At 40.9% G+C, this 27,917-nt stretch overlaps 6 protein-coding genes across 7 annotated transcripts; 1 reads left to right on the top strand and 5 right to left on the bottom strand.

Moving 5' to 3' along the window:
* Positions 1–1,733: 1,733 nt before the first annotated feature.
* LOC105230426 (uncharacterized) lies at positions 1,734–4,469 on the bottom strand. The gene is made up of 2 exons (XM_011211184.4): positions 2,433–4,469; positions 1,734–2,371 (listed from the first exon to the last, which is right to left on the bottom strand). Exons 1-2 carry the CDS (start codon positions 3,355–3,357, stop codon positions 1,902–1,904), a joined length of 1,395 nt encoding a protein of 464 aa, XP_011209486.2. The 5' UTR covers positions 3,358–4,469; the 3' UTR covers positions 1,734–1,901.
* A 2,744-nt stretch (positions 4,470–7,213) lies between these two features.
* LOC105230425 (mitochondrial 2-oxodicarboxylate carrier) lies at positions 7,214–13,325 on the bottom strand. Its single transcript, XM_011211183.4, has 3 exons — positions 12,829–13,325; positions 8,059–8,241; positions 7,214–7,977 (listed from the first exon to the last, which is right to left on the bottom strand). The coding sequence occupies exons 1-3, from the start codon at positions 13,072–13,074 to the stop codon at positions 7,405–7,407; spliced, it is 1,002 nt and encodes a 333-aa protein (XP_011209485.1). The 5' UTR covers positions 13,075–13,325; the 3' UTR covers positions 7,214–7,404.
* Positions 13,326–15,475: 2,150 nt separating this feature from the next.
* On the bottom strand, positions 15,476–19,262 carry LOC105230424 (eukaryotic translation initiation factor 3 subunit C). Of its 2 annotated transcripts, none has more exons than XM_011211180.4 (4): positions 19,148–19,262; positions 18,736–18,861; positions 16,721–18,675; positions 15,476–16,658 (listed from the first exon to the last, which is right to left on the bottom strand). In XM_011211180.4, exons 2-4 carry the CDS (start codon positions 18,826–18,828, stop codon positions 15,935–15,937), a joined length of 2,772 nt encoding a protein of 923 aa, XP_011209482.1. In that variant the 5' UTR covers positions 18,829–18,861; positions 19,148–19,262; the 3' UTR covers positions 15,476–15,934. The 2 variants fall into 2 exon arrangements, with proteins under 2 accessions (XP_011209482.1, XP_011209484.1); XM_011211182.4 differs by having other exon boundaries at positions 19,052–19,184.
* A 411-nt stretch (positions 19,263–19,673) lies between these two features.
* Positions 19,674–21,412, top strand: LOC105230423 (chromobox protein homolog 1). Its single transcript, XM_011211179.4, has 4 exons — positions 19,674–19,833; positions 20,056–20,219; positions 20,278–20,398; positions 20,464–21,412. Exons 2-4 carry the CDS (start codon positions 20,157–20,159, stop codon positions 20,787–20,789), a joined length of 510 nt encoding a protein of 169 aa, XP_011209481.1. The 5' UTR covers positions 19,674–19,833; positions 20,056–20,156; the 3' UTR covers positions 20,790–21,412.
* Positions 21,413–21,470: 58 nt separating this feature from the next.
* On the bottom strand, positions 21,471–23,573 carry LOC105230422 (N-acetylglucosamine-6-sulfatase). The gene is made up of 4 exons (XM_011211178.4): positions 23,145–23,573; positions 22,568–23,084; positions 21,862–22,505; positions 21,471–21,799 (listed from the first exon to the last, which is right to left on the bottom strand). The coding sequence occupies exons 1-4, from the start codon at positions 23,388–23,390 to the stop codon at positions 21,647–21,649; spliced, it is 1,560 nt and encodes a 519-aa protein (XP_011209480.2). The 5' UTR covers positions 23,391–23,573; the 3' UTR covers positions 21,471–21,646.
* Positions 23,574–23,792: 219 nt separating this feature from the next.
* LOC105230420 (transmembrane emp24 domain-containing protein 2) lies at positions 23,793–25,007 on the bottom strand. Its single transcript, XM_011211177.3, has 3 exons — positions 24,716–25,007; positions 24,314–24,648; positions 23,793–24,252 (listed from the first exon to the last, which is right to left on the bottom strand). Exons 1-3 carry the CDS (start codon positions 24,852–24,854, stop codon positions 24,103–24,105), a joined length of 624 nt encoding a protein of 207 aa, XP_011209479.1. The 5' UTR covers positions 24,855–25,007; the 3' UTR covers positions 23,793–24,102.
* Positions 25,008–27,917: the final 2,910 nt, after the last annotated feature.

Here is a 27,917-nt window from a genome sequence, read left to right on the forward strand (position 1 = left end):
TTTATCTGCGTAATAGGAAGTGTAAAAAAAAACATTGTATTTACAGGCACAAAGCTTTGCCAGCACTTACATCTTTCACTGCCGAGTTATCCACTAGCGTTTTGTGATTCTGACGCGCCTTGGCGTTAAACACTTTTTTACCCATTTTCCCTGTATTTTAATAAAATATTCAAACAAAATGGCTCAACAAAATCCGTATTTAATTATTTCGAATGGCTACATGCGGCCAGCTGATGCACGTGGTGACCTCCTCTACCGTGGTGGTGACACCCGTTTCTCGGATTTTGACATAGCAATGGCAGCGCATAACAAAAGTGATGATAAAGAAACCACAAAGGAGCAAAACAAAAAATAGAAGAAGGTTTAAAAGAAAATATGTGTAAAAATATTCGCAAAAAATGTAAACAGAGAGTAATTTTTGTGCTCTAAAGAGATAATGCTCTCACACAGGGCGACTCAGCTTACGGCATTATTGCATTTGTTTATTATTTCAATCTTAAAATAGTTTTGAAAGTACTAAGTTTTTATGTGTTTGCTTACTATAAATGCTATTTTCTTTAATTTGCGAGTTATTAAAGTTATATAAAATAGTTTAAATAAGTTTTTTTGCACACGCACCCGTGCTGACAAGGGAACCTTGTGTTATCTTCATTGGTTTGCTTACTGGCCTAACCTTCATTTCCTTCCGTTCGCAATTCGCAGCCGTTTGACAGTTTGACATTTTGACTTGAAATTTCGCGAATTTAACCGCTTTTTTAGTGCGTGCGTGAGAATATAAGAATTAAACGTTTTTATGCTAATTAATATACACGAAATCTATAAAATCAAGTCTTGGACGTAAAAATGTATATATTGAAGTGTTTGTGTAGTGTTATTTACTTATCAAGTTTTTCTAATTGGAATCGACAGGATAAGAGGCACACGGTTCTAGTTTTGCGACGTCCATTATATCTCCTTCGTTCGTATCGCAGCCATTTGACAGTTTGACTAGAAGTTTAGCGAATTTAACCGCTTTTTTAGTGCGTGCGTGAAAATATTAGAATTAGTTTAAGTTTTTATGTTAATTAATATACACAAAATCTATTAAATCAATTTTTGCACACATACATATATGTGTATATTGAAGGGTGCGTGTAGTGTTATTTACTTATCAAGTGTTTCTAATTGGAATCAGCACAATAGGAGACATACGGAGCTAGTTTTGTGGCGTCGTTCACATATTGGCCCATTATATCCTCAGTAGTGTAAGAATGTACATACGTCTTACTCAGGGTAAGTTTGTTAACATTTATTTAAACAAATTATTTACTAAGCCTTAAATATACATATTCCTCTGGGCTAATGCCATAACCTTGAATTTTGCCCTTCGACAATCTGGGTATAACGGAGTTTGTTACGTGCGTACAACGTTTTGTAGTTACGCACACATGCATTCATAAATACAAAGAATGCTGCAACTTCAATGGAAAAGCGTAGAAACGCCAGTTCTCGTTATTTTTTCAAGTTGAATAAATTTGAAAGCTCCACATTTCATTACCTTAATTTTTTAATCCTGGACGTGTTTTGTTAGGCTACTTGTTTTGGAAACAATAACAAAATAACGATGCCGTCCACGCTTAACTCCCGAAACCCTGTTGGTTTATGTGGAAGTTAAAGTTTTTACCATTTTCGTTGTGTTGTGAATTCTAGTGAGTGAAAAAAACTTAAACTTAACCAAGTTTATAAATAGAATTTTGTATACATTTTTATTATAAGATTTCTTAAAAAATTACCAAATATATGCATGATAAATTTAACAAAAAAGTACATGGGATTAAATACAGTGATCTTCCGATAAGACATAATCTAAAAAATAAGTTCATAAAAAACTAAAAAATCAAATTACACACCTAAATAAAAGACTAATTGTATGAACCGAAGCCGCTTGGCTGAAAGCGACCATCGTCGTAGCTGGTTTGGAAATCAGAGAAGGCATCACGGAACTTATATCCACCCTTAGCAGGACTAGCACGACTGAAGCCGAAAGAGGAACTACCAAATCCCGAGCCAGCGTTAAAGGAACCGAAATTATATGGAGAAGAGGGAATTGCATCATAGTAAGATGGTGAGGCAAAAGGTGACGAGGGCGCTGGCCCTGCGTTGGGTCGTCGTCCAAAGGAAGGCAGACGCGGTGATAGAACTTCGGGCGGTGGCCCAGCATCATCATCATTTTCAGGAATTTCATTTTCATCACCTACATCGCCGTTCGTCGCGTCAGCGCCCTCCGGTGCTGCATTACTATCATCGTCTGCTTCTTCTGGTGGATTATCTGCTTCGGGTGCGGCTTCCGGCGGTCCGGCTACATCATCAGCGCTTTCATTGGATGAGGTATCTGCAAAGTGAGCTTGTGAAGCCAATCTTATGACATTTAATTAGAAGTTGGCGTATTTTACCATCTGGCTGCGCATACTGGTACAATAGTCGATCGCGTTGTGGTTGTGGCGGTGGTCGAGATCTAGCTGGAGGCGGTGGTGGTGATGGTGCTGATGCTGCTGATGGTCGACGCCTAATTGGTGGCATTGGTGGTGGTGCCGGTTGGGTTGGCGCTGGCGGTGGCGGTGGTGGTGGAGCTGCAGGGCGTTGACGATTGCGTGCGGCTTTACGTGGCGCCGATGGCTGGGATGGTGGTGCTGGTGGTGATGGCGGTGGTGGTGGCGATGGTGGTGGCGCGGACTGTGCGGTAGACGCATCATCATAATCGTAATCAATAGGACCAAAGCGCGGGTTACCGCGTGACAGAGAGCCGTCGTACCCAGAAGGATAAAAATAGTCATAGTCATAGCCATAGCCATATGGTGGTCTATTATAACCAGGCGGTGGACGTGGAAAGGGTTTTGGGCGTGGGCGCGGACGCGGACGTCTTGACGGAGGCGGAGGCGGTGGCGGTGGTGTCTCAGGTGTCTCAGGTGCTTCAGTAGTCGTGGTGGTGGTAGTAGTTGTTGTTGTGGGGCGCATCGTTGGGTTAAACAAATCTGACGAGCTTGCAAATAAAGCAAACTTGTTAAAGAACGGATTGAATGGCGGCTGTGGCGGAGGCGGTGCAGGTGTAGTTGGCGGACGCGTTGTTCTCGGTCGTCGCGTTGTTGGTGGCAGCGGTGGTGGTAGTCTTGATGCGGCAAGTGTGCGCGTCACATTCGCCTTCAAATCGCTGGCAGTGGCGCTATTTAGCAGCAAATTTCGTAGCAGCCAGCCCACATCCAAGCTGCGCCGACTACGATCCTGCAAGTCGAGCTTTGTATTAGCAGCTGCACTTAACTCTAAAGCATCGCAGCCAACGAACAACAGCGCGACGCCAAAAAGGACTCGGACGACGCGCATTGTGTACGGAAAAATCGCTTTAAGCGAAGCGTTAACTCTATATAAAAGCGGCGCCGACTAACGATGCCCGTTTGCAGTCCGGTTCACACAATATTTGCAATATTTTAATGACACGCGCGCACACTTTAACTTTAACAGCGTTTCGAGGGAGCTTACGACCGTTTGTTGCGGCTTGCAACAAAGAACTGTGCGCTTGGCTTGTGGAGATTTTCAGCTAAAGGTTCGCGTGCAGCAGCTTTGTAGCAAATGCTCTGGCGTGCGGCAACTAGTAAAACGAGTTAACAGCTCAATCCGTTATTATATCATGCGGACGATTGGCAAAAAAGCTTAGGCCAACACAGACGCCAGGTCGTGGAAAACGCTGCTGCCGCTGACATAGAAGCGACGGCAAGCGAGCAATATTATTTGCATTTTCCTGTAGTGCTTTTTCTAGCTAGCGATTTGCTGCGGCGGAACATTGATTTTATAAATATTGTGCGCAAAACAGTGGTGTTGTGTGTAATTACTATATTATTGGTGTAAAGTTAACATTTCAATACTTCATAATAAATTATTGCTGTCAGGCGTTAGGTAATCCTGAAAAAAATTAATATCAGAGTGCCTGAAAAGTTCAATATTTCATTTATTTCTTCAACAACGTAAATTTCTGTTTCCTGTCTTTTTTGTTCTGAACTTTCTCATGATTGAAAACGTATTGCTATTTTGGTTATGTTGAAGCCAATGTTGAAATCATGTAAATCAGGAGGAAATCAGCACAGCTCGGCTTAACTTGTATACATTTATTGTAATACGGAACTCCATTTTTCTATTAAACTCGAATCTCAAAGCAAAAACAAGCTGTGCTTACATCTTCTACTATTTCTTCAAATCTTAAAGAAATCATCTTCAAAGCTCCCACCTTAGAAAACCTACTTATGTTAGAAAAACTCTCCTCTCTATGTTACTATGTCTCTCTTCCCTCTGACAATACTTTCTCACTTCTTTGTATTACTTCAAAATTGGTAATTGTAAGACTCACGCGATTTTCAGCTACCGATTGTTTTAGAGACCGAAAAGGTCGATTGCGTTGTTAAGAAAAAGAATTCGTCTACTATATACTTTCACCTATAATAGGGTGATTTCACTTGCTCGACTCTTTATTTTCCAATGGTTGTTAACGCGAAGTTAGGATACGTGCTAAAATATGTGACACTGCGATATCAGAATGAGGAAACTTTCTGCTCATCTGGTTGTCTCCTATCTTTGTTACGGTGAACTGACTCTCCAGCATAAGATTAAATGAGTAAATTAGAGCCAATTAGTCCCGAATCTCACTGAACTTCAATGTCCTCATATACGACAGCGCCAAATTTCTGGAGAGAGCAGAGTAGCTAAGCTCTATGACTTAAAATTACCAAAAATTATTATAATATTTTCCTAAAAAGTTGTTATTATGCATTTTCTTATATTCTCAACTCACTTTATTCGCTTTCCTATATTCTCAACTCCCGACGCGTCTTAGAGTTCAAAGTTATGCAGTCGTCAGCTGTTTCACATGCCATATTGGCAGCGCTGACAGGCATAAATCAGCAAAGATCGTTAGGAACGCTAATTGAATTGCAAATGAAAGCAAAAGTGTTATGAAACCGACGAAAATGAAGTCATGCAACAGTTTGTGGCACAGAAAAAAACGCAGAATATTTTTCAAATGAACCAATTTGCTCCACTTCAAAGTGGCCGGACAGCATTTTGAGCTGTAAGAGATCCAACGAACTACACACGAAATCGCAGACTCAAACATGGCTTAATTATTAATACATATGCACACACATACACATAAGCAGGCAGGTGTGTGTGCTGGCGTATACCTAAGTCTAGGATTATCTGTAACACCGCGCGCTTTTTTAATTCTAACAACTTGCTGGACCAGCCTACTACCGACCGCGCGTCTACCAGCTCGACACATGTCCTTGAGCGCCAGCAGTCGGCGCCGCAGCGCACGGCAATGTAGCAGCAGTTGCTTGTTTTCATTTTAATTCACTTTCGAATTTAGCATAAAATACTGGTTTGTTGTGTATCAAATTGCTAAGCGCATGGGACAATTGTCAGGCCTGCTAACATATGGATTATTGTAATGTCTGTGCGGGTTTTGGCAAAAGTTGTGCTTTAGAAGCATTACGTGCGGCGAACCGTCGAAGGCCAGTACGAACTATGAGTTTGACCCTAAAGCGCTTCGTTGCGGTAACAGTACACTACGAGCCAGTTACCGAATGCGAAAACTAACGCGACCTTAAATTAAAACTAATCAGCCATACTTTCAGAAAGCCTAAATCAAAACATTCGGTTGCGTTTAAAACGATTTTCAATCTATTTTAAGGTTATTTGCATAAATTTATCGACAAATGTAATGATTAGTAGGCGAAAAACCTGAATGAGTATATGGCAAGCTGTGATTTGCTTGCTTGTGAACAACAGAAACTGAAAGTCAGTTCCCCTCTAGGTAAAAACAAACCGTTTTCCCATGTAAATTGGATTGAATAGTGATTTAATTTCCTATAATGTTCAAAAAGACCTGAGAACTCCACTTCAGGATATATTAGACATTTCGCCAGAGTACCTCAAGAATATAGTTGCATTGGACGTCAGTAGTCGAAGGCTTTGACCTCATTTGCTCCGTTCCCACGACCGTCGGGTCTAAATAACCGGAAGGGAGCCGAAATTTAATCCGGACAAGACCTGTCAACTCGGCAACATTCCTCGAATTTACTTTTGGAATTTTTTCTGCCGCTAAAACAACATCAAAACAGCCTTACCTGCTCGAAAGCAAGAATACACTGCAGAGCCGATATGCTGGCCAGAAGAAGCACCCTTGCCCCGCTCATATCGGAATGAGACTGAGTTGTAACTGTAGGCGTCTTGCATTCTAGCACTGGACGAATGGACCTCGCATGCTCCTAGTAGCGCCGACCAGCATATTTGCGACTGTGAGATCCTTCTAGAGTAGAACGGTAAAGATCTGCTGTTCACTTGCCCGGTGAAAGCAGTCGCAAGAGTTCTTATTGGACTACCAGAAGATTAGCCGGCTCAACAAATTTTTCAAAGCGCTTTCTCGATCTGTAAGAATCTTATAATCCAACTAGGAGTTTGGACCGGCGTTATAAGCTGTTCAAATGAGATTCCTCTTAGGATTGACCGCCTAACCTAACCTAAGGATTTACTGAAGAAGAAATACGAGTCTCAAAAGGATCCCTCCTCCTCCTATACCTTGAGAACAGGCATATGAATCTTATATACTAAACACAAATCGTTATAGTGGTTCCAATACATAATCAATGGGAGCTTATGTCCAGCTGGCAGTTCCAAAAAATAGGTTTGCATACAGCAGCGCCCGTTACGCTAAGTACCGTAACAAGCGCGTAACTGGCAAACTTTTGCTGTGAGTTTTTGCACAATCATAAATGTGCGAAGTAATCGATAATTACACATTGCCACTTACAAGCCATTTTAATAACAACAAAAGCAACAATAGCGTCGCAGTCTAAGTGATCCAGTTAGTTATCTGTCTTCGAGCCACCAAAGTGATTCGGCGCAACCTAAAGACCTCCAGCCAGCTGAAATAGCGCCGCTTGGATCCGCCTCCTTTGCTCTGCGCGTCAACAGACCAGTTTCGAGTTTTATTACCCGTCGTAAGGTTTATCATAAAGCAACAACAAAGTACTAAAGACAGTTAAGCTATTAGACAAGTCTTCTATAGAAGCAATGAGCGAAAATTTCAGCGATTTGTTAATTATACAAAACTTTGCTCCAAATTCGCCACAGACGTCATAGAAGTCATGCAGAAAAACGGCGTTTCGCAAAGTAAATTAATTCATAAGGCTTACAAAAAATAAAAATTTTACTTTTTTATTAAATTTTCCATTTAAAGATATTATAAGATTAAAATTTAAACAATTTATCAAGTAATCTGTATGGTACAAAATTATGTATGTATGTATGTCACTGTGTATATACTGCTTTCGGGCAGTAAACAGGCAATTTCACAAATACTTAAAGCGCTAGCTCGGGTCCCTACAAGAACTTGTGCTGCAGAAATTCGTAAGCATACTCAAAGACTAGCAACATAATGGCACCGCCCGGGCCTAGACGCATTACTTTCGGCACGAGTCCCTTGTAGAGCGCGCGGAAGCCCTCCTCACGGTACACAATGCCAATGGAGCGGAAGGTGCCCTTATATTTGACCACACCTGCTTGTGGTTGTGGGCCCTGTATGCGCGACTTCGCCACATCGAATGGTATGTTGATGAAGCAGGCCAGCGTGCCGGATGTAAAACCAATCAATACCTTGCGTATGAACTCCTGTGTGTTGTCCTCAAAGGCAGGCACGTAGTTCTTGACACTGTGATAGAAGCCAAAGTAGACCATGTTGAAGGTACCATTGCGTCCCATAGTCGCAGTGACACCTTTGTTGAGACCACGGAAACCCAGTCCGTCGGTCTTTACTATGCGTTTCGCCACCGACCAGGTACTCTCGGCCTCCTTCATTTTCGAGCGGTCCGCCTGCTGCGCCACTTTGACCACCTCGAAAGGATTGACAGCGATGGCTTCGATGAGACCGGCTGTCAGGCCAGCCAGCGAGAATGTCTGTTAGTTGGGAAAGTCGTTGTGAAATTAATGAAATTATTAAAAGAAAATTAAAAAGTGTTTTCATAAGCTGACACTTACCAGTGGTGTAGGTGCTGGTGCTCCAAAGAGAAATAGCGGTTTAGTTTGTTCGAAACAGACAAATTTAATGGCACGCTTGGGCGTTTCCGCTATCACAGGTGGGAGGATACCCTTCCAGAAGGAGAACAAACCTTCTTGGCGATACATTTTGGCGAAGCAGTCGAAGACGCCATTGTAGTGGCTCTGTGAAAATATAAAGAGGAAGATTGTTAATTGCTTGGAAAAAAACTTAGCAATGTTCACAGGACCGGTTCAGATATCCCAACCATATTGATTTTAGTTAAGGATCTTCAAGTATCTGTATTAGTTGGAGAGGGGTCTTTCAGTCGCTATATACTTTCGTATCGTGCCAAGATCGCCTCTAAAAATATGTAACAACAATAAGCGTTATTGGAATATGGCCAAAGAGATATCTAATCCTGTTTTTCAATCGTTTTTCGAAAAGCCTGCCAAACCGCGCTCACCCTAATACATCTGTACTATGTACATACATACATATCTCTACAAGAAGAAACCTATTTTCCAACGTATTTAATATGCCTCATTTCGCTTGCCTCCCAGCAGCAAGATCGCAGCGGAAATCGAGAGCCATGAGACAAGCCTCTTTCCACTTCGAAATTATATCGAATCTCATCATACATATATACATACATATGTATATGTATGTTGGTACATTTAGTATATTTTTTCCGTGTGACGCATTCGAAGCATCATTACTTTCGATTGAAAACTATTTTTAGGCTATTAACAAGAGACTCTCGAAGAGAACTCTCGTTTATGCACATATAACGGTGCTTAATCACTTGCAGACGTATTTGCGTATTGAAATCTCAATTTGTATTCCTGGTTGTATACAAATTAGTAGCTGTTTTCATTTTACTTCATCCTCATTAGTAAATCAAATGCAAAAAAGCAGCCAAACACAACAACTATCGTACACCGAGAGACGCCCAATTACATTTAGTAATGAGCGTGATGATCTGCGCCGCAACAACAACGCTAATTTAGTCAATATACATTGGAAAATATTGTATTTGGAAAACAGTGGCTGGGAAGTTTTACCTCAGCCTTCTTATAGCCCAAAGCTTGACTACCATTTGTTTCGGTCGAGGCAGCCTCACTGGCCTACGGTTCATATGAGAATAGGGTATCAAAAATTAGCTTGATTCGTTATTGGTCACCAAGTCGGGCAGTGCTTTTCGACCATTTATTGCCATTTTTCCGCTAGAGACTTTTTTCAACTTCGCCAAATTTAATTTTTTTTGGTTAAAAAATAGTTAAAAAATAACAAAAAGACTGTTTCGGCTACCCAATATACAGGTTATACATATGTAGGTTTTTTCGATTTTTTCGCTATGCAATATTTTTATTAAAAAAAAAAATAACAAATCCAATTTACTTTAGCACACAAAATGAATGTGCGATATTATCAGCATATTCTATGCCCCCAAAAAACATTCTCCCTGATATAGAAACCGCTTCGCTCCGCTGCCACTTATCTGCGCATTATTTATTGTTGTTGTGTACAATTTCGGGTACTTTTGGTTTTTTTTTATTAACTCGTGCACATGCCAAATATTAAGCAGTCGGTGGTTGTGCGCACTGGAGGCGCGCGGCGTTGAAAGGGGCGGGAACAAGTGCGGGGCAGCAAATTGACGAAATCTTGTTTAGCAATAAAAAAAGCTTTACGGGACATATATTTCTAAGTGTGTGTGTGCATTATGGTTTGCATTTTGTCTAAATGTATGTATGTAGATATTTTTAGAAGTATTTTAGAGTGCGTGCGTGTGTCTGTGCATTGGCGCACTGACGCAGTTGCTCAAGTGTCAGACATGCGAAAGCCCATTAAGCTGATAACGCGATAGCACAATACACCTCCGTGCCAATTGTCTATGCGTGTAGTTGTGTGTTTGTAAATACATATTATTTTTTTAATAAACACTCTTGATATACATATGTATGTATGTATGTACATATGGCGTGGTATCTGTGTTATTTAATAATTTCTGAGCGGATTTTGCGCGACGAAAATAAAATGAAAATAAAGTAATATTTAATAATATTCACAAAAAAACAAAATAATGTGATTAAATAAGTGTGCATGCACATTAGGGTGCACACAAAATTCTGCGACTTAAAAAAATTAAATGCGAGCAAGTTGGAAAAAAAAGTTACAGATGTTCAAGAATTAGTGAAAATAATGAAGAAATTCGCTATATTTTGAAATATTTGTATATAAAGGGAAGAATGCCACGCAAGCCACCAATGAAATTTGTGAAGTTTACGGAGATGATGTCGTTCGTATAGCAAACAATAGTTCGCTTGCTTCCATTTCGGGAATTTCGTTGTGAAAGATGTGCCTCGCTCTGGTCGCCCTATCGTTGAAAAAGTCGATGAAATTATGGTAAAGATTGACCAGGACGGTCAAATAAGCAGCCATGACATCACTAAGGAATTTAACTTTTTTTTTTTTATTTATAATTTTTCTTTCATTCTTTTATTACTTTTCAGTCATATATTCATGTTTTCAAGCAAATCTTAAATTGCTTCTCTACATAAATGCCATTTATTTACCTTGACCTTGTAATGCCCTTTAGCATACAGTATTTACAAGCATGCGCTCCAATAAATAGTCTTAACTAGCGCATGGCGCCGCGCTGTTGGTAATTACCACAGTAAGCATGAAGTTCAAGCAATTTAATGATTAAACTCTACTTAAGAAATGTTATTGGCGAATGCGTTGCAAGTTTTCGAAAGGCAAAACGACCAATTTAGTAGAAAGAAGCTCTATACAAGGGGCTGATATACTCGTATTTCTATCTAACTAATATAGGGAAAAATTATTTAACGATTCGGCTTGTGGGCGCAGTTTATATGAATAAGTCCGGGTCAATTTTGATCTTGTCTTTATTTCGGGTATTTTTAACGATTTTTCATTCCATACACAATGTGATTGGTAGCACTGGAGATATACGACTGCAACGACATCTATTGCAAAATACGAAAAGACTTTTTCGACTACCCAATATGTTTCCTTTCGTCGAAATATGATCTCAACTCACTAGCGTTTTCAGCGAATCTAAGAAAAAGAAAACTTTCAGCTGTTTTGCAAAAATTTATTGAAATTTTTACTTCAAAGTTCTATTTCGAGAAATTCGACTACTTTTATCTAAAACACCTATATATTTTAAGTTCTCTTCATGTACCTTTTTAATTTTTTACTCTTAAGTATTTTTTCCTTTTACTATACGTTTGAGAACCCCATTTTCTGTAAAATACACATATGTATCTTAATTTTTATTGCCCCCAGACTCTTATCTCTGTATCCACACACTTTTATCTTTTAAAGAGTCTAATACATGTATTATTTATTAATCCCACTTCTGCGATATAAGCCACAGAACACGATAAGCTTGAAGTGGTTTTATAAACGCAAACCACTGTTTTATAAACGCAAACGAGAGCAGTCTGATAAATCTATGTACCTTTGCTTAGTTTCCTGAGATTCTCTCCAAACAATGTTCACTCAAACAACGTTCTCTCAAGTTAACCAAAGAAGTGATAATTTTTCACACGTTCCTGTATCTTTCGTCGGAATAGCAGATTTCAAGGTCGGGTAGGCGATATAGGCTCTCGATTTCAAGTTTCAACAGCAGACTTAGACATTTCTGTATCTCTCTTCTTGGTTTTTTTTGTTGGCTTTATGATATAAGTATCTCTCTCAAAGAGCTCATAAACGTGATCAGCTGTTTGTTGACAACTGCAGAGTTGCATTTGTTGTCAAAATATTCCAAAAGTCACTGATTTAGGGAGCTCACCTTTGATGTAGACATGTTAGTTAGGCCTTGAAACCGCCTACACTTCCCTCTCATACCTTTCACCACCCCTCTGGCCAGATTTTCTAACATCTTTCTAAATATTGGGTAGACGAAAAAGTTTTTTCGTATTTCTAATCAAACTTCAAGTTATTTTTTTATATTTATAATAACATCTATTGACAAAATACGAAAAGACTTTTTCGACTACCCGATAGTTTATGCGTTTTGGACCAAAAGTAGCGCGTTTTTATTTCATTTATTTTTGTTTTTATTGTATTTACTTTTTTACTTTGCTTATACAACAACAACTGTCACTCTCATTTGACATGCGCTCTTTTGACTTTTCTTTTTTTTTTACTTTTTGCTTTGCAAATTTTTCAGTTTGTTTTTGTTTTGTGCTTTTGGGGGCTTTTCGCGTCTATTGATGATTAAGGACAATGTCAATGTTGAAATTGTTGGACCGCGAAGCAGGAAGAGAGTGTGGTTGGGGTGCATGGCGCGTCTTAGTTTGCGAGGTGAACTCATGTGTTCATGCGAAGGGCTGTTTTTGAAAGGTTTAACGCGATTTTTGGATTAACTTGTAGAGATACATATGTCGCTTCTTGGGTATTTTGTACTATATTATGCCACAAATTATTTTAATAATCTTTTCTAATCTTATCTTAATCTTAACTGTTTGTTAGCTTTGCGCTTCAAGTTTAAATTGTTTATCTTATCAGAAGAATAGAAAATTCCAAAACAGCGCTAATTTCTCAATTAGCATAGAATTGTCAACACAAACGCAGACACACACAAATACTAAACCAGCGCACACACACACATTCAAGCGCGCGCTTACAATTTCGCCTTCAACGTTGGCGCGCTCTTCCAAAAGCGATCCTCACGCACTCACTGCACACTCATACACACACACTGCTGACGCTTTCCACACTCGTGCACGCGCTCTACCCACCTCTCCCAGCGCCTTCGTCGTCGTCTGCAACTGCATGCGCGTCTTCACCACATCCAGCGGCTGCATAATGCAAACCTCCACAAAACCAGCCGAACCGCCGGCCATCACCTGCAGCGCAGCTCGTTTCAGCGCGGAAATCTCTTTCGGCGCCTCCGGCTGTTGGTGTTGTTGGCGCGCCACAAGCACGGCGGGCGTCGGTGGCGTCACGGCACTTGCGACTGCTTGCTGCGTGGGTGTTTCGGACATTGTTCTTTGTGCAAAATTTCGAATTTCGTTCTGTCAACGTAGAATTTTGTTTATTTTAAAAACCGCAGCAATTTTGGAATTTCCAACTTTTAAATTACGCGTTGCTTCTGAACTGCTTCGGTGAACCGCCTGCGCACTTTGCAGCAATTGCTAAACACTTTTCACTCTTAAACTGTCAATTCAGTGAATCTTCGGCGCACACTTGCGGTCGCGTTGAGCTCACCCGTCCAACTGCCGGCGTACGTTGGCTATTTGGCAGTCCGTGCTGGCGAAGAGTGTGTGTGCGCGCGTTGAAGCCGAACAAAAAGCGACATTCGGCGAGCGCGTGCAAAGAAAGCGCACACGGAGAATTCCAATATGCCGCTAGCGCGCTCGCGGAGAATCTTCGCTGACGTTCTGGGGGAGGGGCACGCCGACCGGCCGAGTGTGTGTGTGTGTGCGGCAAGTCAAGCACTGCCGGCATTATGTGTCAATGCAAATTATGCGAATTTCCTCAGATACTTACGCGAGTGTGTGTGTGTGTGGTTGTTTATATAAGTATGTGTGTATGTGCGGGTGTATATGAGTATGTTTTGGAAAAAATGCGAAATTTGCCGCAGCTGCGCTGTTCATTAATATTCCTATAATCGCTTTCTACAGGGTCTCGCAATAGCGATTGATGCCAGTTTTATATAAGCTACCAGGAAACAATTTTGTAATGGAATTCCGTGTGTTGGCTAATAGCTAACTGAAGTTCTTTCTAAAGCAAAAATTTGGCTTTGATGCTGGCCGGATTTTATCCATTTTTATTTTCGGCAATTTAGCCCGGTTTAGGTCGTTAATACCTCAACGCCCTACCTAGTTCTCTACCCAGTCTTTCGTCGGTACCTCTCGGATCTACCATGGTTTCCGGGTTGTTCATGAGTTGTCCGTATCGAACTTTAAAAGTCAACTTTAGATATCACTCCATGGTGTCTTTTATAAAAGATGTTCTAATGAGAAACCCTGCATATTAAATTATAAGGCAGTGTGCTTGGACCCAAAGTACATACAATCATACCTATACCTCTCATACCTCGCTCAATCGTGAAGATGCTCTCTTAGCTTTAAAAAGCTTGACTCACCCTCTAAAGCTCGGTTTGACCTTGGACACTACCGCGAGTTTAAGGAGTCATAGCGTATTTCTTCTTATAGGCTCCCTCGTATTTGTTGCAAAAACGTTTTAATTACGGAAATCTTTTAACAGTTAACGGTTGGTTCTACCAAGACCGATATTGCTAAGAGAGTCCTGAGCGGTTGAACACAGTGGGATTGAGTGATGCTCAATTTGCTTTAAAGCGACAGAGGTTGCAGGGCCCTCGATAAGAAACCATGAGCAGGAGTGGCACCAACGGTTAGCGAAATCGTATAGGGAGGATGGTGCCATCTAACGAGTTGAGGGAAGTGGGTAGCAAGGGTTCGAAAGTGCCGGATGGCACCATGGGCACGACACGTTGATAAGCTAGCCTAGAGGCGGTGGCTAAAGTAGATCTAGCACTACGCTCTCGAGCTCGTGACTGGCTCCCAGTTGAACCCCCCACTCCTGAGAAAATTGAGATGTTACAAAACTGCAATCCTTCTGCTCCCTTCTTCTAAATAAGCAGTCCCTTAGCTCTCCTACCGATACCAATTGGACCATATGCTATGACTTGGAAAGGGTAATTCTGCCGATCCCCCCCTAAATATGCCAGGGCGAATGGCTCACAAGCTTTTTGTTGTTGTTCTAACGAGTATCTAATCCCCGTTAGGAGGACAAGGCTTATTTAGGTTGTTGTCGACGTCATCTAACGGGAGGCCCAAGAAACGGGCTACGTGGTCAGACCAAAGGGAAAAGGGTGTCAGATGAGTAGGGTTGGTGGGACATGCAAAGAGGTGACCAGTGTCTTGCAGAGACTCATTGCACATAGGACATATGTACAAATTTGTGTTAGATATGTCGGGATCTATTCTGGATAAGTAGGAGTTTAACCTGCTATAATAACCAGAACAAAGCTGCGCAGGGGTTGCACACGTTTCGCGCGGCAACTCGAGCTCTTCGTCTGCAATGGGTGGTGGTTTGACTCCAAGATCGCCATTCACTCGAAGGGAGTCGGTCAAGGTGTTGATCGCTCCACTGTAAATGGCGGTCAGTGCTTGTCGGAAATTAGTTGCGTCCGAAGTCCGGTCAGCGTATTGTTCAATGTCGTTGGCGTAATTGAGGAAATACTTCTTCATGTTCCTAGGAGGCGATTCCGCTTCAAGTAGGTGACTGAAGGCATAATTTCGCCCTAAAAATCTTCCATTTCTTGCAGATATTCTACAAATAAAAATAAAAGCCTCCGCTCTTGTGCGTCCCCTTGTTGTATTTTCCTTCATAGGTTATAAATGATTTTCTCCTTGCAAATAGTGTTTTTCAAAGTTATCTGTATTGTATATATGTATCTTAATCGTTCAATTATTACATTAATTTCAGTAGTATTTCTATTCTTTATTTCAACATTTCAAGCAGTTGGCCTTCAGAACTCAAATTCCGCGTGTCGACAGTGCGAAGAAAGAATCAACTTGATTTACGCATTGGGTGAAAAAATATTAGATAAAACAATAGTAAAAATCATACTAGAGAAATTTTGCTGAGCTCACTCGAACTCGCAGTGTTTAAGGTGGCGCACTCCCGCTACCGCTTGCGCAGACTTTACGCCCGCTCAGTGGGGCGAGAGTGCGCCAGTAGCAGTTTGAGCTAATGGTTTCTTTGTTGCTAATTTCTTCGACCTTCACATTTGTTCGCATCATTTGAGTTTGTAGTGGTGTTGTTGTTTAACTGGTTGCCTGCTTGACGTGTCACGCTGCGGCGATTGGCAACGCCTTACTCTTCCTCGATGATTTGTTGTTGTTGAATTTGTTGTTCGTGGTGCTGCTGTTGCTGTTGGTGTTGTTGCTTATGATGATGATGCTGATTGCGTTGGTTGCGATTGCGCTGATTGCGATTGTCGCGTCGCTGGCCACCCCAGTTGCCGCCCTGGTTGTTTTGGTTGCGGTTGTAGCCGCGATCGCGGTTGCCCATGTTGCCGCGTTGGAAGAAGTTGCCTTGCTTCATATCGAAGACCTTCTCGTTCACATCAACCAGATTGGTGACCTTGTCCACGAATTGCATGGCGAGCGCTTGTAGGCGCGATGGCTCCGAACGGTGCATAACCACGGTTTCGGTGGGATCGTCCAAGCTGGCCATGAGCTCCTCGTTGATTATCATTTTGCTAATGAGCGAATGCACCTTTTGCACGGGCAGCTCGTACATCTGCGCCAATGAAGGAATGCTCAGCGAGGTGTAGACGTTGGAGTAGGTGAAGAGATAGGTGCGCAGCGACTCTTCCTTGATGAATTTAACGAGCATGTCGCGCACGCGATCGGCCTCGTAAAATAGATCCCAAACCTTGGTGTTCATCTTCTTGTTGACAATGAAATTTGCGCAGGCTTGCCAGTTGCCGCAGCGCATGGCCTTGGCGGCGGCGACGACGTGCTCGCGCATCGACTCGGGTGGTCCCACCAAAGATTGGCGCTCGGAAGAACGGAGTTGTTGATAGAAGGTTTTACTGAAAATATAAAATTCCATTAGTGAAATACAACTAGCGTGTGCGCGTGTGCTGTGTCTTACCTGATCATGCGGCGACGCGCATCGAACTCGTGTGCGGCGATGTATGGTATTTCCAGCAGCATAGCCGATACCAAGTACACACATTCCAGCAATTCCAGATTGATGTGCATGTGGAATGGCATTTGGCGTTGCTTCTCAATTTTCTCCTGTTCGGCGGAACGCTCATGCTGACGCTGTGGAAGCAAACCCTGTGCTAGCAGCTCTTTTGGCTTGCCAGTTACCATTAAATCGACCAGGCAATGATGCGCGTCCCTGATGTTCTCCTGACGGAAAGCGCACAAACCCAAATTGGCCATCATACGATTGTAGAGGATGCGCGTCGAGGGATCGGCAGCATCGATGGTGTCCTGCAAGTGCGACATAAGTACCAGGTCGCGCGCTTGGAACCAGTTATCGTGCATGGCGTGATGGTAGATGTGCGCCAGGATAGCGCGTGTACGTATACGATCCGTGTCATCCTTGGAGTAAATGAACTTGCAGAGGCGATCCATTACATCAACGGATGTGGTCGTAGTTGGTGGCAACTCGCCGCGCTTCTTTTTCAACACATCGGGATCGAACTTATAGTACAAATGCTCGATCTTACGCAAGTAAACGCGGCAGCGTTCATTGTTGTTGCCAACGCGCTCGAAGTAATCCAGCACAGACTCGATGATGCGCGTTACGGTGACTTCATCCTTCAAACGTGACACATAATCATTGGTATGTGGATCGCACTCCTTTAGCAGCTTGGTGAACTCATCATCCAAGCGCTCAACTGCGGCAAGCGAACAACCGCGTATTGCGTATGGGGGATTTGCGAACTCTTCGTTCTCCTCCTGCACTTCTTCACTCATGCGTATATCTTCGTTGGCCAATAGAATTTTCATCATACTTTGCATGACATCCAGCAGTTTACTCCAATGCTCCAGTTTCATGGGTTCAGAGATTTTCTGGTTGTAGTCGAAAATGGCCGAAATGATGCTGAAGTGTATTTTTACAGCAACAGCGTTACCCAACTGATGTTCTTCGGCAATGTCGCGCAGCTCGAAGAGCATTTCGATTTGCATGCGTCGATCGGTACGTCTTTTGCCGCGCGCAGCCATGATTTCTGACAGCTTCTGCAGTGTCAGTGGCACATCTATTTCGGCGTCCTTATCAAACATTTTCGGCTTTTCAACAGTGTGTGGGAATACAGTTTCCCATTCACCTTCTTCATCAGCATCCTCCTCAATACGTACCTTGTGACGTATCTTTGCCTCCTTGGCGCGTTTGTCTTTTTTGCGATCTTCGCGCACCTCCTTTTCTTCCTTTTCCACATTGGGGCGTTTCAAGAAACGCTCGCGCTGGTTTTGATATTGATTTTCATCGTCCGACGACTCAGATTCCGACTCCGAATCCGAACCCCAATCAATGGAATCTTCAGAGTCATCATCCTGTTCGACGGCTTTGGACGGCGCAGCCGCTTTAGAAGACTTCGCCTCAACTGGCTGTTTGAGATCTCGCAAGATTTCTTCGGAACCAGCATCATTCTTTTCCTGATCGGAGTCGTAAGCCTCCTCTTCTTCGGCGTCACTTTCTTGATCAGGCGCTTCACGGAAACGAGTCAAATCCTCCTCGAAGTCTTTGATGTATTTGCGCACTTTTTGACGCAATGTTCCCAAAGATTTTGAGTTGTTCTTTGACAAATTTTTACGCCCTTCACGGTCCTCCCATACTTCGTTAATAAAATCTTCCAACTCCGCAAGGCAACGAACATAGAAGCGTGGGGTCACGCCCTTTTCTTCCTTAGTGATAACAGGCAATGCCTTGGTGTAGGCGCGTGTTAGATCTTCAAAGCTTGACAAAATACTCGACATATCCTTAATTTTCTTATGATTGCGTATACTCTTGATAATCGCTGTCAGATTTTCATAACGCTTTTCCTTAGTAGAACGCACAACGCGTTTCACTTCCTCCTCATCATCACTAAATTGCTATAAAAATAAATTTAAAAAATTATAAAGGGTTTTGAAATCGAAATAATGTTTACATACGAAGTTGGTCGCTTTGCTATACGCTTGTACTGGGACCTCCTCATCACTGGACTCGGTCTCAGAGTCAGAACCGGTTGCAAAGAAACGCGACATGTTTTCCTTTTAATAGTCGTGTATATCTGTTGTCTAAAAGAAAAATGTTTATAAATGAGGAAACTGAATGCTTTGCAAAAATATGAATAAGCTAAAAATTGAGGTTATATTCGATTGTATGCATTCGCTTTTGGCCAACATGGCGCTGTCATTCTGCCACACCACACATGAAATGCACAACCAATTTTCAGGTAGACATTTCTGCGAAAATCAATGCACTCACTTTTAAACTTTTAAATAATTCGATTAACACTATTGTTCCTCTATGCACAAGCACAAAAAGAGAAGAATATTTGTCAAATAGTTGTAAAAAACTTACAATTTAAACGGCGAAATTGATTTTCACCGCTGATGAATGTAGCTGGCAGCCGTCAGAAAGGGATTGCCAGCAGTAAATTCAAAACGTTTGACGTTTTAGAGAGAGCTGCCAGCTGTTTGCAAAAAAGTTTCATGAAAAATGTATAGAATAAATAATGGAACATCTTTTTTAATAACGAGCACAAGTTTTCTTATAGACCTATTCTGAGAGGTCTCAAATTTTTCCATCTGCATGTCGAGATAAAAACTATCAACTAGCGACTAATTATTTGATTTGTTACCTATTATGTCATTATTTCGAAATCGAATTATAATGATGAAATTCGTACAAACATTTTCTCCTGTAATTCCAAATGTAAACCCTTAGATGTAATATTGTTTTAAGTTTCGCTCTACGAATAAAGGAATTAAAGGTACAGAAATAAATAAGTTACTTTTATATCCTTCTAAGAGATATACATACATTCGTAAACGTTGTTGTCAATATATTCGGTTACATCGTGTTACGTTATCGCTTCTTTTTCGGTTCACCTGTACAAAAAAGCGCCTCATCGTACAATCGCGTCTAACTTCACTTTACGAAAACGGAATTCGAAGAAAGGATAGTGAAAAAGACGCACACCAATACTAGATTGGAAAATTCCGTGGGAATTATTGTCCGTTTGGCTTAGAAATTGAATAGCAAAGGTAAAAATTTATAATAATTTAAATACAGTGAACGTTCCATGGAAACCAAACGATAAAGTTACACCGCATGGTTCGTTTTAAAACTTTAGTAGTTTGACCAGCGATTACGGCGTTGCCGCTTCGTGTTTCCATAGCGAACGGGACTGGATTGCATTTGCTAAATTTCGGCACTCTTGAATACAATCCTCAAAAAAAAAGTACTTTTCGTTTTTTTTCTACAAGTTGGTGTCTTTGAAAGTTAATATATTTTATGCAAACACGTTAACTCACTGTGAAGCAAATACAGTGCCACTCTCAAAATTGCCAGCAACGACAACAACACTATGTCTGAAGCGGGCGAGTATTCTGTGGAACGCATTGAGGATAAACGCATTTGCAATGGCAGAGTAAGTTGCGCAAATTTTATTACAATTGGAAAAATGTTGCACACGTTTTTGCTTGTAGACCGAGTATTTTTTAAAATGGAAAGGTTACCCGCGCAGTGAAAATTCATGGGAACCCGTTGAGAACCTCGACTGCCCAGATCTGATTGCAGCTTTCGAGGAGTCGTTGAAAACAAAGAAAGGTGAAAAAATATATTTTAATTGTGTACTAATTTCTGAAAAATACTTGCTTTTACTAATTAAATAGAGAGCAAAAAACGCTCCAGTAACACGCCAGTAAATGATTCAAAAGTAAAACGAAAAGCTGTTGAAGAGGAGCGAGAAAACCGACGCACAATGGGCTTCGATCGAGGTCTAGAACCATCTAAAATACTCGGAGCCACCGATTCATCAGGCGAGCTGATGTTCCTCATGAAATGGAAGGGCAGTGACGAAGCTGACTTAGTGCCGGCTAAACAAGCCAATGTAAAATGCCCACAAATAGTCATACAATTCTATGAGGAACGTCTCACTTGGCATACGGCTAATGCAGAAGAGGATAAAAATTCAACCAGCAAAGAACCGACCGAGTAAGACACTAGTTTAAGGACTTTTAAGTGCAAACAGACAAGAAAATAACAAGAATTGCAAAATCAACTAAACTTATGTAGGTATTGCATAAATTGTTTCGGAATACAAAGTAAGTGAAACAAATGCAAAACGTCTAACATACCGCGTAAGCTGCAAGAATCTACAAGGCGTAGTGTTTAAACAAAAATAAAGATCGTTTTTATTCAACGAAATATATAAAAACGTTCAAGTTGCAATTCAATCGTAAATATACATATTTAATGTAGTAATTTCACTGTTTCTCTTTAAGCTAGTTCGCGTAGTTATATAGTTTTCATGTTTTTTTTTAATTGGCTGCGGCGCAAATTGAATCATAATTAAATTGAGTTGTTGGTACTTTACTTTTTTTAATACAGTTTTCATTTTGTTACAATAACTTCAGAAATATGGTTTGAAAAACCACCAAGTGAAATCATACAATAATATCTATGGAAGGATTAACTTAAAAATAAATTAATTTAATTGCTATGATTACGTTCAGTTTTTAAGGACATAAATAAAATGAAGTGACATGATATATCACATGAAACGAAGTCCAGCATATATAAACATTACAATTAATAAAATTACATAGTTTTAAAGCTGAATGTGTCAGTGGTTGTAACTTTCCATGTGGCCAGAGGCACCATTAATCAAGAAAATTACTCAAGTGTGTCTTTTTTTTATTTTTCGAGCATTAACAATAAAGAAAATTTGGTGAAATATTAACGAAAAATTATGACGATGACTTACGGGTTTACGCAAATCTGCTACACTGAAAGTTTCTGCGAAATTTAATCACAACTGGAGATCATATTGTGCACCTCAACGTGGTTCCACGTTCAAATGTTGATATCATTGCATTGGCCGCCAGCGCAACGTGTCAAGTTCGCCAACGCCAAACTATAAAAGGCGTGCTCAATGGGCAGCAAATCATAGCCAATGTTATTGATTTGATAAGGATCATCATTGACATCGTATGCTTCAACGAAATTCTGCAATATAAAAAAATTATTTATTTATTGGAAGTATACATACGTCTCAACTAGCTGCACACCTCTCTGTCGTTGAATTCGCAAAAAAGTCGGTCAGTTTTGTCCCTAAATTGCCTGACACATGCATACGTATTATTCCAAGCATCCTGACAGTGACAATCCGACTCTGGCGTACACTGCGACAAGTGGTCTTTGGGCGACCATGGGCACTCGCGATTATAAGTGTCGGCGTTTCCTTCACCCCAATGCTGTATCAACACACTTCGTCGGTATTCTTTCAACTGTTTGTCATCGATTACTTGTTGCAATGCTGCCTGTATTGGCAAGCCGTCCAATGGTGTGCGTGCATGCAGTATGGTCCACTGCAATATTGTCGGCATTAAATCCAGCAGCAATATGGGTTGTGGCACTACCACGCCCTGTGGTATTCCAGGTCCGCGCAGCAGCAGCGGTACGCGTATATCGGTTTCATAGGGTTGTCGTTTGTCCCATGGTTGTGCGTTTTGACCCATGTGATAACCGTTATCTGATGTGTAAATGATGTAGGTGTTGTCTAATTGGCGCAGATCGTCCAATGTCTGAATTAAAGCGGCTACCATTTCGTCCACGGCCAGCAACGTTTCCCAGCGTTGCCGGTAGTAACTGTCTAGTAATTTCAATGTTATATTCGGCATAGGGCGCGTTGCAGCCACAAGCCAGTGTTTCTCTGTAATGTTTCAAAATAATCAGTTGTGGGTGGTTATTATTGAAGACGCAAGGTAGCGTTACCTTGTGGGAGTGGTACGCGATTGAAGTTGGGTGTGCGTAATGCTTTCACATTTGCGAATGCGCCGCGATGTCGTTCTGCGGGCGTGTACGGTGCATGAGGCGCAGGCGGTGCGATCATTGCGAAAAATGGTTGCTGCTTATTGCGTGTTTTCAGAAAGCCCAATGCTTTATCGCGCAACAGATCCGTTAAGTATGTGTCAGTGTAGCTAACGTTTCGTTCGTTCTCACGTAAAGTGTAGTTGTAATAGCGAGAATTGCCATGTAAGCCATAGAATTGTGTCCAGCCCGGTGGTTTGCGTTCCCCATGAAATTCATTTAGATATTTTCCAGCAAAAAAAGTCTGGTAACCTCCATCGTCTTGCAGCAGCACAGGCAGTGCCCGTGGCTCAATTTCTGTACGCCAATGGCGGCCATTGCAGCCTCCGTTAATAGTGTTGTTGATAGTGCCGTGATTGTGTGCATACATGCCAGATAGTAGGCTAGCGCGGGAGGGGCAGCAGAGTGGTGAACTAGTGTACTGGTAAAAATTCAAAATAAGAAAAATGTGTAGCAAGATTTCTAATGGCCATATACATACCGCATGATTGAATTGAACACCGGCTTTTGCGATAAACTTCTGCACCTGTCGCATGGGGGTCATGCCCTCCAGTGTAATGTCTTGGTCATCGCTTAGTATTAGCAAAATGTTGGGTTTGTCGTTCACTTCTCCTGCTTCGGTGGACGTCAAGGACACGAGTAGCAAACAAGCGACCATTGCCAAGGTCACTGGCGGTATTTTTATGCGTAGCATAATGTCATTGGATTTGTCTGAATTAAACGCCATTTTTACAAATAATTTAAGTAATTTTTTAGCTGCTCTTGTCTTCTATGAGTGTTCACTTTGGAATCTTTAATGGCTGCAAATATTCATCGTTGTATTTTGTTTTTCGCTATTAATTCACTTTTCAAAATAAACACAACCGAAAAGTAAATTGACATTGAAATTTAAGAGATAAACATTCTGAAGAGAGCGGTCTATTTATAGGGTTGCCTGATCAGTCAAAATGAATTATTTACAAGGCGAAGTTACCGATTTTTTTTGCTTAAATTATGGAAGAAGAAGAGAAACCAATTTTTTTGAATGCTCGTTTGCAAAATTGTTTGTACAGTTTATTTAGAAAATTCTTGTTTCATCTTATTTTCTTCAATTCCCCGTGCCGCCCCAACTAGTCATAGTGAAACCACATTTATAAGTCTTAAATTTATTTGCTCTAAAAAATATTCTGGTATTACATGTTTGAATCAAATTAGAATGCGAGCCAATTTAAGTTTTCTGTCATTCCGGTAAATTCCGTAAATATGAACAGGATGAGTGGAAAAGATGGATGCCATAAAATCTTAACATATATGCAGTAAAATCGTATTGCACATGAATGGTGAATTAGCTGCGTTTAACGCAACTATGCAGAAATAGACGTTTTATTACAACAAAATGGCTAACTAAAATGTTTTGTAATTGGAGGTAAAGTCCACATCTGCGTCCTCTCACAATTCACTTATACAACACGTTTCACTTCGAAGAAACGTTTCAGGTAATAAACTTGACCGATGGTCATCAGTACCAGCACCAGCGCTTCGAAAGTCGACCACAAGACAACGCGTGAGTTGGTGCTCTCGTTGATGGACCGATGGATTTTGTCACGCACCTGTTACAAAGTTTTTACTACTTATAAAGAAATTACAATGCAGCAGTTTCCGTATACTTACATGCATGTATTCCTGTTCATGTTTGACACCCGTCAGTGTGCCCGACAATTGCTGTATCATATCCTCCAACTTGGTGTGGCCAACCTCCTCCTCGCTGGGCGCGCCCGCTGCTCGATGCGATGCTTCGCTCACCTCAATGGAGAACATCACCAGTTTCGGTGTCATGCTGCTGCGCTCATTATTGAAACAAACGCGATATATACCAGTTGAGACGGTGGCAAAAGTATATTTGCCAGACGATTCCTTCTCACTCTCATGTATGATATTATTATCCGGGCCAGTTATTTTGATATCAATATCGAGAAAACCGCCTTCAATCACCTCGAATGTGACGCCTGCCGAAAATGTACATACAACTTAGCAACAATGTCTATAAAATCTTGTCGGCTTAAATATAATTACCGAATTTGGTGCCGCCTTCCACCTTCTCAAAGAAACACTCTTCATTGTGTGCGTCAACGGTGACGATGAACGCTTCGCTGGCACGGAGCAATTGCAAGAGCACTAGCGCACATAATGTGCCGAAGAATTTGAAGTTCATAATCGTTTTGTTTTGTATAAATCGCAATTGTCGTAAAAGACAAATTTCAACTGGATTAAATAGACTTTTGAAGATTCGCAGCTTTGAACAAATATGAAATTAGAGGGGCCACGTATAAAAGCACCTTCACGGCAGTAGTAGAAAAAATACACAGCAGTTGTCAAAGTGACGTTGAGCATTTGCAGCTTATGTTGGCAGCACTGCGCTTACACAATGGGTTGTAAAGCGAATTTTGCAAATGAAAAATAAAAATATGGTTTATGGTGTACTGTGCCTTATGGAAATTTGTAAAATATAATAAAAAAAAAATTTAATTAAATACTGTCAATATGTTGTTATAAAAATGAGGTTATATTTATATATTTTCTTCTCGAGCGAAAATTTATTACGCTTTCTAATAGTCCAATTAGAATTTATTTCTTGACAAAATGATTTTAGTCACAATTTTCAGATTAAAAAACAGTTTTTTTAATTCGTATAATAAAAAATAAATAAATAAATAAAATTATGTCATATGCCTGAAAATTAGCTTATTTTACTTTAATTTCTTTACCCACAAACTATCTATCTTTTCTAACAGTCCAATTAGAATTTTGAACATAAAGAATACCATTCTTTTTCCTTCTTTTGGACATAATTTTACTTAAAAATATATTTTAAACTAAACTAGTTGTAAATAAATATATTCTTTCAATTTCAGTTGTGTTCGGGATGCCTCATTCAACTCACAAGGCGAACTTCTTCAAGTAACTGCGCGCCCGTGACCCCATTTTCTACAGAGGCATCACAATTAAACTAACCACTTCGAAGCTTAATGCATACACAACAACAAACCAGATCAGCTGTTGGCACACACCCACACAAACGCACAACAGCAGTAGAAAACACAATTAGAGCAAAACGCAAAGCACTCAATTAGTTTGGAGAGTTTGGTTCAGAAAACATGCCTCGGCCACAGCGAGAGGGGAGTAAACGTCAACGCGGGCGACATTTGCGGCAGCTGCGCATTGCAGCTTTCGTGTGGATGCAGCAGAGACTGATAACTGGTCCATGACTATTGGATGTTGTTGACTACGCGCGTTCATCCGGTTTGTGTGTTGGCTGGAAAGTCTCCCAAACATGGCAAAGCATACGCCGTGTATACCGTGTGCATGTGTGAGTGGCGGAAAACAGACAACGGCGGATACACTTCGCTTTGCCAACATCCAGTGACTGCTAGTCGTGCGTATTCATTCGAGTTTGCTGGACCTTAGCAAGGACGAAACAAATATCAAACAAACAATCAATGAAAATCAAGCAGTTTCCCTTAAGAAACGTTGAAAGTGAACTGTGTGTGTGAGCAAGGTGTGTGAACTGTGTATGAAAAGTGGACACGAAAAGCGTACGAAGCAAAAGTTAAAAAATAATTTATCAATTAAACGAAACAGCGAGTAAACTAAGTAAGTATAAAAGTCTGCAAATTGTTTTTCGGTACAAACCGTTACTCGCATAAATTCGCTATGTTTGACATTTGACGTTTGCTGTGAAAAATGTGTCAACACAAGTGCTACGAAAAGTGTGAAATTTTGTGAAAAACGCTGAATTATACAGCATAAGAGCGCAGAGAGTGGACTGTGTGTCTTGTGCTTCCTACCCGTCGCGCACCTGCAGCCCACCTTAAGCCCGAAAGCGCATAAAATAAATAGTGCGCCACCCTGTGTGCATTAAAGCTGCGAAATCCTTATTAATGACACACATATTACAACAATGAACCACAATGCGCACAATAACAATAAAAACAACAGCAAAGGCAATAACATGTAGTTGAACTCTATTAAGCAGAACAAATAACTGCGGCCAAAATTGATTGCAGTCGTCGGCTTAACGAACGCACTTGTGGGGCAGTGCAGCTGTGCAGTGGTTGTTGCCAGTACAACAATACGCGAGTGGTTTGTGCTACAAGTATAAACGTTTTCGCCTCCACCCATTGCGCGACGCGAGAGATTTGGGTGTGAAGGCAGCAAGGCGCTGTAACTGCAGGGACGGACGCCGTGTGCATTCGCAAGCAAGTGTAAATTATAAAACAGCAGCGTCTGCAATAATCCTGCAAATACACAGGCTAAATAAATAAATAAGTGAAAAAGCACGCAGCTGTAGTGAAGCGAAAACCAGAAAATCAGCAAGTGCTGCAAAAAGTTAGGTTAAGTGTTGTGTACATATACTTACGTGCCGCAAAGGAAGCGCGCAAGCATCGAGTTGATGCTGTGAAGTGTAAAGGTGAATTGGCTAACAAAAGCTTTTAAAATGAAGTTAAAGCATGCAAGTGCGAAATTGCGAAAGTAAGAAGTGTAAAAAGTGAAACGCAAAACAAACGTGTGTGCAGCTGCTAGTGAAGCGGTAAAAAATATATACATACATACATACATACATATACGGCACGCTTTACGCAGCATCCGGTGTTTTCCACTCACCTGTCCATTTGTGCTGCAGCGGCTGCAGCGCCATTAAAATGCATGAGTCGGCAAAAACAAACCGGCTGGAGCATATGAGTCGCAAAAACAAAGAAGGAAGAATTCACAACTAAAGGGTTAGGTGTGAAAGTGTGAGCGTTTTTCGTCGTAAAGCGTGTAAGCAATTGTAACTATTAGTAACTGCTAGTGAAAAAGTGAAAATCGTGTGGTTGTGTGCGGCTAATAAAGTACCAAAATGCCAAATAAAGTGAGTAAATGTGTTTGTTGACAAAAAAAGATTGCGTTGAGGGTGAACTGGTGCCTGCCTTCTATGAAGTGTTGCTTTGGTAGTGAGAATTAACTAAAAAAGTATACTAAAAATGAAATTTTTATTAAAAATTAAAATTTTATTATAATTAATCATTAAATTAATTTCCACACTAAAGTTTATCAGAAAATAAAATGTTTCCGTCCAAGAATTTGATTTTAACGGTCAGTTTATATGACAGCTATATGCTACAGTGGTCCGATTGTAATAAATTTGTACAGAGATTCTAACGTTGCATTGGATAGTAATCTATGCCAAAATTTGTGAAAATATCTCTTCAAATAAAAAAGTTCTCCATACAAAAAC

The sequence above is a fragment of the Bactrocera dorsalis genome, unplaced genomic scaffold (genome assembly GCF_023373825.1).
Source record: "Bactrocera dorsalis isolate Fly_Bdor unplaced genomic scaffold, ASM2337382v1 BdCtg244, whole genome shotgun sequence".
NCBI lineage: Eukaryota > Metazoa > Arthropoda > Insecta > Diptera > Tephritidae > Bactrocera > Bactrocera dorsalis.

Excerpts from the sequence above, each read along its gene's own strand:
- LOC105230423 (XM_011211179.4), top strand. The coding sequence starts at position 20,157 with ATGTCTGAAGCGGGCGAGTATTCTGTGGAACGCATTGAGGATAAACGC. Across the intron at positions 20,220-20,277 it reads AACGCATTTGCAATGGCAGA|ACCGAGTATTTTTTAAAATG; the intron begins GTAAGTTGCGCA and ends TTTTGCTTGTAG. Across the intron at positions 20,399-20,463 it reads GTCGTTGAAAACAAAGAAAG|AGAGCAAAAAACGCTCCAGT; the intron begins GTGAAAAAATAT and ends CTAATTAAATAG.
- LOC105230426 (XM_011211184.4), bottom strand. The coding sequence starts at position 3,357 with ATGCGCGTCGTCCGAGTCCTTTTTGGCGTCGCGCTGTTGTTCGTTGGC. Across the intron at positions 2,372-2,432 it reads CCAGTATGCGCAGCCAGATG|ATACCTCATCCAATGAAAGC; the intron begins GTAAAATACGCC and ends CTCACTTTGCAG.
- LOC105230422 (XM_011211178.4), bottom strand. The coding sequence starts at position 23,390 with ATGGCGTTTAATTCAGACAAATCCAATGACATTATGCTACGCATAAAA. Across the intron at positions 23,085-23,144 it reads GTGTTCAATTCAATCATGCG|TACACTAGTTCACCACTCTG; the intron begins GTATGTATATGG and ends AATTTTTACCAG. Across the intron at positions 21,800-21,861 it reads GCGAATTCAACGACAGAGAG|AATTTCGTTGAAGCATACGA; the intron begins GTGTGCAGCTAG and ends TTTATATTGCAG.
- LOC105230420 (XM_011211177.3), bottom strand. The coding sequence starts at position 24,854 with ATGAACTTCAAATTCTTCGGCACATTATGTGCGCTAGTGCTCTTGCAA. Across the intron at positions 24,649-24,715 it reads GGAAGGCGGCACCAAATTCG|GCGTCACATTCGAGGTGATT; the intron begins GTAATTATATTT and ends CATTTTCGGCAG. Across the intron at positions 24,253-24,313 it reads ATGAACAGGAATACATGCAT|GTGCGTGACAAAATCCATCG; the intron begins GTAAGTATACGG and ends ACTTTGTAACAG.
- LOC105230424 (XM_011211180.4), bottom strand. The coding sequence starts at position 18,828 with ATGTCGCGTTTCTTTGCAACCGGTTCTGACTCTGAGACCGAGTCCAGT. Across the intron at positions 18,676-18,735 it reads ATAGCAAAGCGACCAACTTC|CAATTTAGTGATGATGAGGA; the intron begins GTATGTAAACAT and ends TTATTTTTATAG. Across the intron at positions 16,659-16,720 it reads GCGCGTCGCCGCATGATCAG|TAAAACCTTCTATCAACAAC; the intron begins GTAAGACACAGC and ends TTATATTTTCAG.
- LOC105230425 (XM_011211183.4), bottom strand. The coding sequence starts at position 13,074 with ATGTCCGAAACACCCACGCAGCAAGCAGTCGCAAGTGCCGTGACGCCA. Across the intron at positions 8,242-12,828 it reads CGACGAAGGCGCTGGGAGAG|AGCCACTACAATGGCGTCTT; the intron begins GTGGGTAGAGCG and ends ATATTTTCACAG. Across the intron at positions 7,978-8,058 it reads CACCAGCACCTACACCACTG|ACATTCTCGCTGGCTGGCCT; the intron begins GTAAGTGTCAGC and ends CCCAACTAACAG.